The 13797-nt window shown below is 40.4% G+C and overlaps 1 protein-coding gene across 5 annotated transcripts in view; it reads right to left on the bottom strand.

Moving 5' to 3' along the window:
• The window catches only part of BMP3 (bone morphogenetic protein 3), a 26896-nt gene extending 13099 nt beyond the window's left edge, over positions 1-13797 (bottom strand). Inside the window, exons 1-2 of one of the 5 annotated variants that reach the window (XM_025201973.1) lie at positions 13585-13797; positions 5654-6564 (exon numbers count right to left, since the gene is read on the bottom strand). In XM_025201973.1, coding sequence (XP_025057758.1) covers positions 5654-6457 — 804 coding nt within the window. In that variant the 5' untranslated portion in view covers positions 6458-6564; positions 13585-13797. Of the gene's footprint in view, positions 1-5653; positions 6565-10642; positions 12841-13584 lie in introns of those variants that run through there. The other 4 variants (XM_025201977.1, XM_025201974.1, XM_025201975.1 and 1 more) reach the window with 4 other exon arrangements.

The following is a 13797-nucleotide window of genomic DNA, read 5'->3' as shown; positions in this document are numbered from 1 at the left end:
GTTAAGGCTAGGAAAAGACATTACACATAAAATGGTTTAAGTGATCAGAAACTAGTTTAAACCTGTAACAGAACATAAGTTCAGTGCACATAAATCAGTTTAAAAATGGCTGAAACTGGTTTAAGATGAAGCCAGTGGAATGTAGTACAGGTGACCCTTGCCATTTGCAGGGAATACGTTTTCATATCCCCCGTGAATGATGAAATCCATGAATAAAGCACTGCGTTCATGAACATCATCTGCGTTCATGAACTCGGTGCCCCTAGCAGCTGGGGGGTGGGGGGCATGGCTCCTCTGGTGACTGTGGGAGCATGGCGGCAGCAGCGGGAGTGTGGCAGTGGCAAGCACGGAGCTCGTGAGGAGCTCCTTTAAGTGTATTTAAGAAGTAAGTTTGGCATTCGTGAATATTTTAAACTGTGAATGCCGCACCCGTGAATAGTGAGGGTTTCCTGTATCAGACTTGACTGATTTGGATCAAACAGGTTCATGCAATGTCTGTCCCAGACCCCCTCCTGGTTTAAGTTAAACCAGAATCCCCTACCATCCCAGATACTTTGCAGCCCTGGGCTGGACTGGGCTGTGCTCTCTGCTCCAGAGAACAGGGCTGGCCCCGACCCTCTGCTCCCTGGCTAGAGCTCCGACAGAGACTGCAGGCACAGCAGGGTCTGCTTGGCTTTCCCTTCACCCCCCTGCCCCCCAATGCTTACTGCTCAAGCAGGAATCCTTCCCTCCCTCCCACCCTCCCATCTCCCACAGCGCAGACTCCAGCCCCATGGACCCTAGGCATGTGGTATCCTAGCCAATGCTGAGAGGTGTGTGTGTGTGTCCAATTTCACTAGGACAAGCAGATAGAACAGTGTCCATTTAGGGCTTTTTGGAGCTAATCAACAGATCAGCTGGTAATGTCCCTCCACTCCTTCCTTGGAAAAAGCTGTTTAAGAGCTTGAACTAATGAGAGAAGCTTTTGTTTTGTTGATGGGCTGAGAAACGCTATGTTATCAGCCCCATGCTGGCTCCCTCACCTGTCAGGTTTGCAGGGAGAATGAAGAAGCAGGGACAGGGAAATTGAAAAGCTCAGTATCATCAGCAGATGCATAGACTACACCCCCACCCCTTTGCCTCAGACTGCGAGCCAGGGACTGGGATCTGGCAACACTCTTGCCCCTTGAGCAATGAGCAGGGAAAAGCCTGGTACTGTGCAGGCCTGGAGGTGGGGAGGGGGGGTTATACCCCTCCCTAATCAGAGGTCCTGCCCAGACCTGGCCATGCCCCAGCTCTGCTCAGTACTGTAGAAAGGAAGAGAAGATGGCTCTTGCACCCCCTGGTGCCTAGTCTGAGCCACTGTAGGCATGTGCCTGCATTTCTTCATTCTAGAGGAAATGTTTGTACAGTTGCAAACCAGTTCAACCTAGGCAGGTTAGACTAACCTGCAAAGATTGAATCAATTCAGGCTTTCTGAATGTCTGTCCCCAGCCTAAGGGCCCAATCCCACATGCCTCAGATATCCAGATTTTGGGAGTTTTGCCTGAAGAAGAAATTTATGACCAAGCCTTTTATAAAATATTTAGAGAGGAAGGATGGTCTCATATAGTACTGGACTAGCTGAACAAGTCCTGGCTTTTAGTCATGACTGTTACGGGCGTCCTGCCTGGCACAGATAAAGTCATTTAATTTTTCTCTGCTTTATTTGTCCAACTGAAAAATGTGGATATTTGTTGTTCCCTTGTCTGTCTTGTCTAGTTGGATTGTAAGCTTTTCTAAAGAAGGCCTGGAACACTAACCTCAGGACTTCCAGGAACAACTGATGTAAATAATAAAATTACAATGCAGTGCATTTAGTTTTAAGGATTAATATCTGATTTAAATCAATCAAATATTTCTATTGTTCAGCAGATTAGCACCTGTTTTTAGTGGGGATGAGTTTGACCCTAAATGTTTAAAGAAGCCTGATACTATACTATGATTTTTTAGGCAAATTGTCTGAAGATGGGAAATTTAAAATGTGAAACCAATGCTTCAGTCACATAATGGGCTGGTCACAAAAGGGTATGGACAAATGTACATTTGGAACTGTTTCAAAAATGGAAAAGAGAACTTTCACTCTGAACCAGGCAGATTTACATGAGCTGGGGACAACAGCAGAACAGGTACAGCTCAAAGACCACTTCATCCAAGGCTAGAGTTGGAGAGAGTTTGCTTCATATATATCCCTCCTCCCACAGCCCCCGCCCCCTTCTGCACAGGTAACTGTTAGAACATGTCAGCTGCTGCACCTTCCCAATCAGCAGCCCCACCTTTTGAAATGACTCCAACGATATACTTGCTCATACCCAAAACTCCATTTTGGAGGGCAGTAAGCACTGCATCTCTCTATAACTTAAACTCTCAGACAGCAAAGCATTAGAACAAGTTAATCTTCCCTTTCCCTCAAAACCACTGAGGATCCAAGTACTCACAGTAAAGTACTATCGGATCAGGATTAGAGGGGTTCATACCCACGTGGCACTCACTTTTCACTGCCTGAGGTAGAAGGCCACTGGAATCAGGCCCATGGGTTATAAAATGTTTAAGGGACCCTCGGGATCCTGTATCAAGAAGGTACCATACAAAGAAAATATACAGGCAATCCCTGCTTAGCGCTCTTAATTGGTTCCTGAAAACCAAGAGTTAAATGAAATAAGCGTTAAATGAAACTGAAAGTATTTGATAACCCAAGATGACAACTGCAGTTGTTTTTAATAACCCAAAATGGTGACCATGAGCATTATAACGAAACTCGCTGAGCGCTAAATGAAATTGGGTATCAATTTTAAATGAGTGTTTTAGCGAAATAATGCTAAGTGAAACAGCGTTAAGTGGGTTTGCCTGTACATTGTCTATTTTTTCTGGGGTTTGCCAGTGGGTCTCTCAAGGAAGGCACTTTATGCTTTTGCTATTGAACCCTCCATATCTTTAAAATTGATTATGAACTCTGAAGAGAAACTAGCTCACTTTGTTATATTAATGGGCATTTACAATTAGCTCTAAGTGGAACTGACAAAAATACTTGCTAGTAACCTGACTCTTGACTTGAGTGAATACAGGTGCTCAGTACTAGGTGCTTCTAAACTCCACCTCTGAATATACTTATGCATTTAGTATATGTTTTAAAGTATATACTCAGGCATATTGAAAGCTCATTTATTCTAGAAGTCGCATGTCTTTAGGCCCATTTGTTCAATCCAGAGTCCAATGAAATCAATGATAGTCTTCCCATTCAATAGGCTTTGGATAGGCTCACTCTGGATAGATGCAATTTTACCTGCCACAAAGAAATGGCTTCCTCTTTAAAGCCATCACAGTCCCACCAGTTAAATATGTATTTTTGTATAAAGACCAATTTTAGAAATAAGGCAGAAAGTATAGCAAGGTAGCACCACCTCTAACTGGTTCAGAGAGGCATAAGCCTTCATAGGCAACGACCTGCTTCATCGGATGCTATGAATGACAGACTGGCAGAAAGAAAATATTTTCTACAGAAATGAATTTGACGGGGGAAGGGGAATACTGCTAAAAGAAGATGGGAATGGTATCACTCTACCGAAGGCCAGATCCTGTGAGCTGCTGAGAAGCCTCAGCTCCCACTGACTTCACTGAGAAGTGACAGCACTAAAGCACAGATGCTCAGTTTTTTGGTTCCTAACTCCCACTGAAAGAACCTACAAGGAGATATTCAGAACCCCACAGACTGAGTTCATACTAAAGAGAATATAAGGAACTCATATAGTTGACTATATAAGTGCGGCTGACACATCAAGCATGGCAAAGTTCAGTGGTGTTTACTGAGGAAAATGTATTCTTTTATATAAAGCACGTAGAAGGCAATAGGACAATTTCTATTGACTTCAATGCTTATCAATTACAATATAATAGCTGTTGACATTTTCAGTGTCGGCTTTGTTGCCTTCAATTGTTAGTCCATGTTACATTGCTCACACAATGCACAGATTCATTTAAAGTGTAGAGCACTTTTAGACAAACAGCTTGTATCATTCTTTTTTCTTAAAAATATTGTTTTTGTTTTTATATTCCTATAAACTAACCAAATTGATTTGTTTCAGGTAGTGCTTTGTGTATGTGCACGTATGTGTATAAGAATTATTTGTTCCTGAGCCAAGATCTATCCCCAGAGCAAAGCAGATTTTTACATTTGAGATTACAAAGCTTATAAACAAGCTTGAAATGGGAAGTGCTGACAGTTTTAAATTATAGTAGTGCCCCATGCATCACTCTGGTTAATGCCCTTAGAGTTAGGATGGAAAAAGTCCAGGTCAAATTTCTGTTGAACTGAAAGGTTTGTTTCAAACCCATATGTTGGACTATGACAAAGTGTGGATGGTAATCAATCATAAAACAAGGAGCAAAGCTGCACCCACTTTGATAGAGAAGCTTAAAAGGCACAGCAGAATGTGTTTCAATGGTAGTAAAATAATCTCATTGTTCTCCTTCTGAGTGCCTAACAAAAGCAGAAAATCAAAGAGTGCCTTTCAGATTTAGGGTCAGATCCTGCAAACCTGATTCAAACAACTGTCCTGACCACACTTCCTGATGAGGCCAATAGCAAGCCAAATTAACTGTATTGTAATAATCTGTCTGTTTTATACAGCACTAACAGTGCTATTCTCTGTTGTCCCAAAGTTACCAAAACTCCATGCAAATTTAAAGTCAGCTCACTTGTACTGCTCATAGCTAGTTCCATTAGAGCTAAAGCAGGGGGAATATGAGGCCACAGTAAAAATAATAGTCCCTACATCCACTAAGTATCCTGTAGGAATAGTTCTTGTGAGTCCCTCATTTTAGGTCTTTGTTTCATAGTGGGTCCCACTCTTCAGCTGTATTAGAGTAGGAGGTGTTGGTACAACTCCTGTAGAGTTACATGACACATCAAGTTGGACAACTGATTTTAAGCAGGCAAGCTCATTTGTATCAATCATAGGGGCAGATCAAATGATCCTTCCTGGAGGACAGTTTCTAGGATCAGCCCCATCATGCTTAGTCATAGCTAGGGATGTCACTGCAGAGAAGAACCTGCTCTTTAGCAAACAGTTATTACATTTCTGATTTAATTTGCTTATATTTAGAGTTCAGTCCACTTAGGAGATGCCAACAACTCATTTTTTCAGAGCAGGTTTAGGATCATATCCTGCAAGCGTTTACTGCTAAGTTTGGCACTAACTATTTTGAATAGTCCCATTCCTGGATTTCTATGGCGACTACTCTGTGTAGCACTTGATCATAAGCATTTCCAGGCTCTGTCATTTACTATGCTTTGTTAAACAGGATGGTCATGCGTTCACACATTATTACTATTCCATTAGCAATTTACAGCATGTTTGGAGTCTGGCCAAAAAATAATTCTTCCATATAACTTTGCTTTTATATCTTTGCATAAACCAATTCTTACTTCATAGTAGTTGTTTTAACAACTACCCTTAAAGATCAGGCAAAAAAGATATTACTTATTTACTGCATTCTAGAACTTAATAGGAGTCCAGCTGGGTTTTATTGATGCAAAAAAAAAAAAAGGTTTGCACTGCATAAAACCTAGATACATTTTCCTGTTCCATGGAGACAGAGGAGCAATAGTGTAAAAGAAAAAAAGTATATACTATACCTTTGGAATGGGAAACTGGCATTCACCTGAACAATAATATGCATCAAAGGATTTAGGAGAAATAATCCATTCACTCCAGCCAATGTCTGCAAAATCCACTTTGAGATAGCGCCGTGCACAGTGCCGTGGCTCATTCCACTGCTTCCTCCTGGCTTTCTTTAAGGTTTGTTCATCAAACTGGAGTGTCTGGCTCTTCTGGTGCTGGTTCTTTCTCTGCTTTTTCTTATTCTTGGCCCTCTCAGCCAGGCGTGGCTGGAGAGTTTTGTAGGATTTTCTCTCTTCCCATCTCTCACCCTCATTGTACTGGTATTCAGAGCCCGGGAGTTCATTGTTCTGCAAGGGCAACAAGACACTGGTGGAGCGCTTCCGTCGCTGCTCAGTAAGGCTGCCCTTGGAGTGGCTCTCCTGTCTGGGAAAGCCCACAGACAGAGAATGTTGGTGTCCTTGAAAGTTAGAAACAACGGTGTCTGGTTCTGAAATGGCAGAATCATTGGCATAGACCAGGATGTAGGGTTCATAGCTGGATGGCATCCTTCTCCAGAGGTAATGGCTGGTTGAGGCCATCTTGACACCAATGAGAAATTCGTCATTCTGTTTTGCCTCACACAAGACATGAGTGAAGTCCTTCCACTGCCAGGAAACATCAGCCCGATAAGCAGCAGAGACATTAATTAGAAAGTGTCCCAGAGTCCGAGTTTGGTTCCCACGAGAAGGGACACTCAACACTAAGAGATCTATCTGAATTTTTGGTTTCCTGCTTCCATGACGAGAGCAGCCTCTGGATTGAGGACAACTCCAACTCATGTTCAGTAGGTCCCCAATGTAATAATGAAATGAAGCTGACAAGATATTTTCAGACTTGGTTAAGGAGGTTAGATTAAAAACATACAGCTCTTCATTTCCAGGATTCCCTATAAAAATAAATATTTACATAAGAATATAGGAAACTTTGACAACTAGAAAAGACCCAAAGACTTTTTGCTTTGTACTTTACTCACTGATCCCATGAGTAATTCCCATTCACTTCAGTGGGAAAGGATCGTGGTGTTTTGTTTTTTTTAATATACAGTCTCCGCTGACTCCACCCTCCAGCCTTTGAATTTAAACCGCACTTTACCATTCATTTCCCATTTGACAAATATTCATATCATAGAAACTACAACTACACCTAGAAGAATGGATCAATAATTCCAAGCTAAGAACAACTAGTTAATATGAAACCCAACACTACATGATATAAACACTTAGCATACATCACCCTTCTGAAGTCAAGAAGTAATCAGGGTCACAAGAAGCACGATGGCTATATATTAAGGATAGCAAAAAGCACATGCAAACATTCTTGGAGTCACAATGAGGAGCATGGAGTGTTTGTGAATTTAATGCATGTGAAGACAGTTGCCATGCCAGGCCATCCTAAAGAGGCATAGCACAGATGGCTGAAATTTTAGATCTGATCCAAAATCCATAGTGATCAATAGAAGAACTACTGACTTCACTGGACTTTGAATCGGCTTCATTTCAGCTTCACAGCACTAGGCTTACCAATGGGCTACGGTCCTAACTGAAATGGGGGAAGCATTTTCCCACCAAAGGAGGATGGGATGGCCTTGTTGCCTTGTGGGGAAGGGGATCAACTAGGAATTGAAAGAGTTGGGCTCAGCTCCCAGCCCTGCCCTCAACTTTCCTTTGAGTTCTTGAACAAATGGTTTGGGCTGTCAAAGGAGCCTAAATAGCTTCCCAAATCTCACTGAATGCAATGCCTCAGAAAAACCCATCCTGAGTCACTCTGTAGTGTGCCTATATGTTACAGATGGAGACCTGAAACTCCTTCCTGTGTTTTTTTTTGTCTGGTGTGTAGCTGCTATCTACAAGCTTAAGTATGTATGCATAATTGGTATAGTTACAGCTATAAATCAGTGTGCTATGCTTGCTTGCTCAGTTTAACACACTGTACTTAATAAAAAATGCCAGGTTTTAAAGTTGAAGCCCTTTGTTTAGTGTTTTGCTAAGTAAGGGGCCATGGCATAGTCTACACACCCTAGTGGAGGACTTGTACGGTCACCCCTCTATGTATAAGTAGGCCCTTGATGAGAGACCTGCACAGTAACAAGCACCAAATTAGAACACTGATTAAAAAAGATACAGAAGTAAAAGCAGTATACCTCAAAAAAATGAAAGACCAGAAGGGCATGTCTTGATCTAGCACCCCAAAAGCCAGAGGCTAGTCATTTGAAAGGTTTGGGGTGAAAGGCAGAGCAAGAAAAAAACCACTATTTTTGCATACTCAGATAATCCATGATATTTTATAGTGCTTTATAATAAGCCAGTGGCATCAGGACTAGTTTTACAGTCTCTTGGCTTTCAGTCAGACTACTATTGTTCTCTATAATCTGGATGTAAACTCAGTAATTTCTTACCCAATTCATTACACTAAATTACATCCACCACAGGAAGTAGAACAAGCTGCATGAATGAAGAGAGAAAGGCAGCTGAAGAACGCGATATCCAATTCAAGGTGAGTTTAAAGATAGACATTTTATTGCCAAAAACCCCTCTTCCCTGTAGGCATGGTGGAGAAGATTATAAGCCAAAGGCAATAATTGTGTGTATTCAGGATGTGCCAATGAGCAGGATCCTGTGGAAAGAAGGGTTTCCACAGCTGTGAAAATAGAGAAGTCAGTCTTACCACAGGTATCTTTCACAAACCTAAGGCCATATTCCCAACCCAGGACTTGTTTCACCGTGGCACTTAAGCCTGTGCCTAACCAAGAATGTGTTTGGTTCTTTTGGGTCACAACCAGAAACAGCATGTTTTAACAAAAGAAAGATGTTCCCTGCTCAAATTATAATTAGCTCTGTATTGGTCAAACTGACAAAACATAGATTCTGACTTTAAGGAACACCAGAGAGCTGTAAAGCTGGGCTGTATGGAAAACTAAACTGTAACAGAACATGTGTAGTCCCCAGAAGGACTGGAAAAACCCCAGCATAGTGGAACAACCAGGGGACATTCAGTTAAAAGCTGTTCTGACAGCTTGGCATGTCAAAACTTTCTCTTGAATCTGAGGAAGGGATCTCACTGCACAGGTTTTTCCAAGACATATTTTTTCATCCATCCAAAAAAAAAAGGGGGTAAAATAAATTCCAGAAATGCCCATAGGAATAAGGATGAACAGGCCTCTTGATAAAGAACATACTGGCTGATACAGAACCTTTGCCCAAATGCTTCTGCTGAACAAAAACCAAACCCTTCCCCCTGTTGATATTCAAAAAGTTGGTCAATGTTTAATTCAGAGGGAACCCTGGGCTTTCAGATTCTTATCCAAAGGTTCTTACTTGGTTTAACTATCAAAGTAATTTAAAAAATGAAAAACAAATTAAGAAAATCAACAATTCCATCTTGCTCTCATTTTTTTGCTAAGAAACTATCAGGAACAGCAGGGTTCAGAGCAGTTAAAAGATGGAAATTTTCTATTATATTAGATTTATTGTTCTGCAAAGGCAAAAGGAACATTAGTTATGCAAATTTCTGACTCAACAGGAATTGTTGAGACTCGCACAGAAAAGACGACCTGCTTCAATATTCTTTCTAGACTGATTTGGGGGATACAAGAGGTTCAGATAGGTCAGTTTTCAGGTGCTTAGACAAACTGAATCAAAGCCATCCAGTTTCTGCCTATTAATCATTACCTGAAATAATCCTAAATTTCCATACAAGGGACCAAAATTTGATTTACAACAGGGGCAGGAGCAGTCTCTTCCCATGTATCTATGAAGCACTTACTACCTAGGCACCTGAGTTCTTTTGAGGTTCGTTTGTATTCAGTACTGCAGGGTAAATAATAACTAACTGTACAAATCATTCATGACCACATATTCAGAATTGCAGTTATTGTGCCATCAGTGTGTCTACTGTAGGAAGTTCTTTGTTTGATTTTTTTTTTAATCTGTTGACTCACAAATGTTGGTTTTCTTTTGGGGATTAAGATATTTATTTTATAACAAAACTCTTGAGAGTTCAGAATTTGGGAATTAAAGAAAATGGGGCACAAAATAAGCAGTTCTTGTTTATTGAGCAAAACAGAAAAACTAGTTGGCTTGAGCCACACAGAAACAAAAGGAGCAATATATTCTTTGACTAAGAAGCCAAACTAGATTCTTGAAATCCTGCTAATTTTTCTAAGACTGCCAACAAATATCACAAACTACCAGTAGATGGCGATGCCTTCATATGGATTAGCCTGCCCAGAGTAAAGCAGCCTAAACAAGCAGAGGTAGGGATAAAATAATTCAGTCTCCTGACTACTAATGACTCTTGCAGGCTAATCATTAGCTGTTGCCACTGATTTCTTATGTATCAATTTGGTTTAAGGATTATCTTAAAATGGAAATACACACAAAACGATGGGTTGCTATCCCTTTGGAGCATGGAGTCAAACTGATTCAACAGAAATGATTTCAGGGTGCAGACCAATTTCAATAAACATTTTTAAAGGATGAAGATATAGTGAAGGAGTTAGCCACAGAGTACCTATTTCTGCAGCTTTTTCCCCAGGTAAAACATTAATCCATTCAACATTTAAGCATCCACATTTAAACCCAAAGGAAATACAAGTAAATTATTAAACACCTGCTCTTACAGAAACTACAATTCAAACTATTAACATCACAGTTCAGAGCTGCAGAAGAACCTGTAACAGTGCTACAGTCTTGTAGTTATTAATCCCTTGATATATTAATGTACAAGATCAGTCCTTGGTGTCAATCAGCCTTTCTCTACTGACTTTAGTATCGTTTGACAGATGTACACCAGCCAGAGACATTGCCCCCATCATTATTCGGAATGAGATGAGATTTCTTTGAACAACAGCTTAAAAAAACCCAAAACACATGCACTGGGCCTGATTCTCAGTCACATGGCAGAATGGCTTAAGTACCATTGCTAATACCAATATCTAATTCTTATACGGCGCTTTTCACCAGTACCTCTCAAAGTGCTTCCGAGAGGATCTCCGTATGAGTCTTCTTATTTTAGATGGGGAAACTGGTGCACAGAAAGGAAGCATGATGTGTGGAAGGTCACCCAGCAGAGAGGAATCATGACTTAGGTCAAACAGCAAACTTCTGAAAGAGCCAGGAATGGAGTTCTGCTTTCCTGTGACATAGTTTAGTGCACTCTCTAGGTAGCCAGACTGATGCTCAATAAGTGGACTTTAAGATTTTTTTTACATACAATATAATCTACTTGCAACCTCAGACACAGGGGTTACTTGTCTGAAGCAAAAGCACTAGACAGGTAAAAGTACCTAAGCACTCTGGAGTTCTAGCACCATGACAGAACTCTCCATTGCAGATAAAACAAATACATCCTATTCTTACATGGTACCATTTTACACTCCCTTTGCACAAGTGCATGTCACCAAGCCAGGTCCAATGCAATGGCAAATAAAGCCAATGCCTAGTGAATGACAATCCCCCTCCAATCTGCTGTACAACAAACTTTCCATCATGACCTGCATTCACTGGGTCTGATCCTGTCTGCTGTACTCAAGCAAGGGGAATTTTATTAACTCAGGTGAGAACTAGTTCTTACTTTTGTCATCTCATGGGATGCATATAGACGCATTGTTGAGATACGGAGCAAATGAGGAGAAAAAATATTTACGGAGGTAGCAAGCAAGGTGAAAGTGGGGAAATAAGAAGAAGATGAAAACTCTGACAGCATCTGGCTGCTACAAGGTCTTAGCTAAAAATAAATCCCTGTTCCCATACACACACCTCAATACAGTAGCTAGATTTTGCTACTGGGTGCTGAAGATGTTTGTTTGGCATTTAATCATTGTAGTATTGAGCCCATGGTAACTTGCAAGAGATAAGACAGATCTCATGCACTCTTGTTATGATAACTGACTGATTGCACTGTGGGAGAGGCTTAGAACTCCTGTCATGGACCAGGGCAGGGAGGTACTGTACAAATATGCTTTATTGTTTATATTCATGCATTATACCATAGGGTAGCAGATATGGTTCAGTAGATGGGACATCAGCCTGGACTGGCCAGCATTTTCAGCTGGTCATGTGAGTACACACTAGTCACCACATGTCTCAGTTTTCCTGGGTGAAATCCTGACTTCTTTGTACTCAGTGGCATCAGGTTTGCATTCCCCCCCTAAATTTGGGAGTGGGTAGGGTGGGGAGGAGGAGAGAGAAAGGGATGGCTACACAGAGATGGGCAAGATCTACAGCAGAAAAGCTTCCAGAAAATATTATTAAAACATATTTTGTTCCTTATAGTTGTCAGATGCACCTTGAAGTCGGCACTTGCCAGCAGTTACTGCATGGCATTATATGAGATGAGAGTTTATTCAGACATACTTAGAATAGGAAATATACCATTCAATAACCATAATGGTACTTGCTGCACTTACACCCCAAAGAACTCACAGCTGTGTGTATTACCTGCTACCACTGCCAGCATGAAATGTACTGTAAGAAAAAGCAGCAGGTCTGTGAAAACTGACGTCACCCACATAAACATATATTCATGTAACAAGGGGCATTCCCATACATCAATAAGCTGGAACAAGTCCACGAACATGTGGTGTGTTTACCTTTATAGAGGATATACTGACATTTTTATGGACTGCCAAATCTTTCCCATGGGTGAAAAGGGATGCAATAATGAGGGTTATTTAGTTATATAGTCATCATTAGACATAGTTTAAATTAGATATTAAAGTTGTGCACTTGTGGAAGTGTATAGTTAAGAATGTATCAGCGTTTCCATTGTAAACCCTTAGTTTCATGGGGTTTTAGTCCAACTGTAAATAATTGTTATGAACTAAAACCTGGACATTTGAGGCTACAAAAAACAAATTTTGATGCTTCCCCTCTACACTATCATCTTTGGTAATCCCTTCCCTGTTCCACTAATCTGGATAACTTTATGAGTGTAAAAATATGGCACTTCTGCAATTTTTCAAAAACTGTCACCTGAGAGCCAGATTATTTAGAAAGATGATGTTTCACATGTAATGTTAATCTGATGACTACTAACTGAAAGTAATATATATATAAAATCCCCTGTTATTAATGTTGATAGTAGCTTTGATTAAGAGCTTTGAAAAATGGTGAATGTACCTGCTCAGTACCTAATTTACATCAGCTGTTTTATGGTAGGTGGGATTTTAATATGCATATTGCATATCATAAATGTATTGCTCAGAGAGTAAGTATTCTACCTTTAACACATTAAATAGGTAAGCCATGCCTGCTCTGAAAACAATAAGTAGCTTATACCCATCCAGGAACTGTTCTTTTTTCATAAGTATGCTAACTGAGTATTGCAGTTCACAAGTAAAGTAATTGAAGTTATATTCATATGAGTGTGTATGTGTGTATATTTACACACACACACAAAATCATCTTTGTATACATCTTTGTATATATGTAGACTTTTGTATCTGGATTTGTAGATTTTCATCACAATTTTTAAGGGTGATTTTACTATTGTGTGATAGATAGCTAGAGCCAAATTTGTCTCTGGTTTATACCAGCACAGTTATGTGGATTCATACCCCTAAACGAAGCAGACTGGATCCATTGCAAGCAAACTGTGATGTAGTATATGGTGATATTAAGCAGCTTAAATTACATTTTTCTTTTCAACAGAAAAGGCAGCTTTCTTACATAGATACAGAATCAAGAAAAGTTCCATTGAAGTCAGTAGTGTCAAATTTGTGTTAAAACCAGCACAAGTGAGATAAGAGTCAGCCTGTATAGCCTCTGCCCAGAACAGAATAATGCCTCAGCTGGTATGCTGCCTGCCTTATAAACTTCAGGGAAGGATTGGGGACTATCAACAGATGTAAATATTCTGTATATAACATTACAGCTGAGCAAGCAACAAATGCCAAGGTAAATCAAACCTCAAATCCTGGGCATGATCCTGCAAGTCCTCATCCTGCGTCACCTCTTCTCAATTTCCACACAAGGATGTTTCCAGGGACCTGTCTTCTTTATTCACAGTGTTTCACCTTGAAAATTTCTTATATAATGCACCCTAACAAGAAGAAGGATTGTGGTAGCCTTGTAACTGGAATAGCATAACTTACACAAGCAGACTCATTCTAACAACAAGT

Source organism: Alligator sinensis, unplaced genomic scaffold (assembly GCF_000455745.1).
Source record: "Alligator sinensis unplaced genomic scaffold, ASM45574v1 scaffold652_1, whole genome shotgun sequence".
Lineage (NCBI taxonomy): Eukaryota > Metazoa > Chordata > Crocodylia > Alligatoridae > Alligator > Alligator sinensis.
Note: the sequence above shows the minus strand (reverse complement) of the source record. Positions and strands in the feature narration are given on the sequence as shown.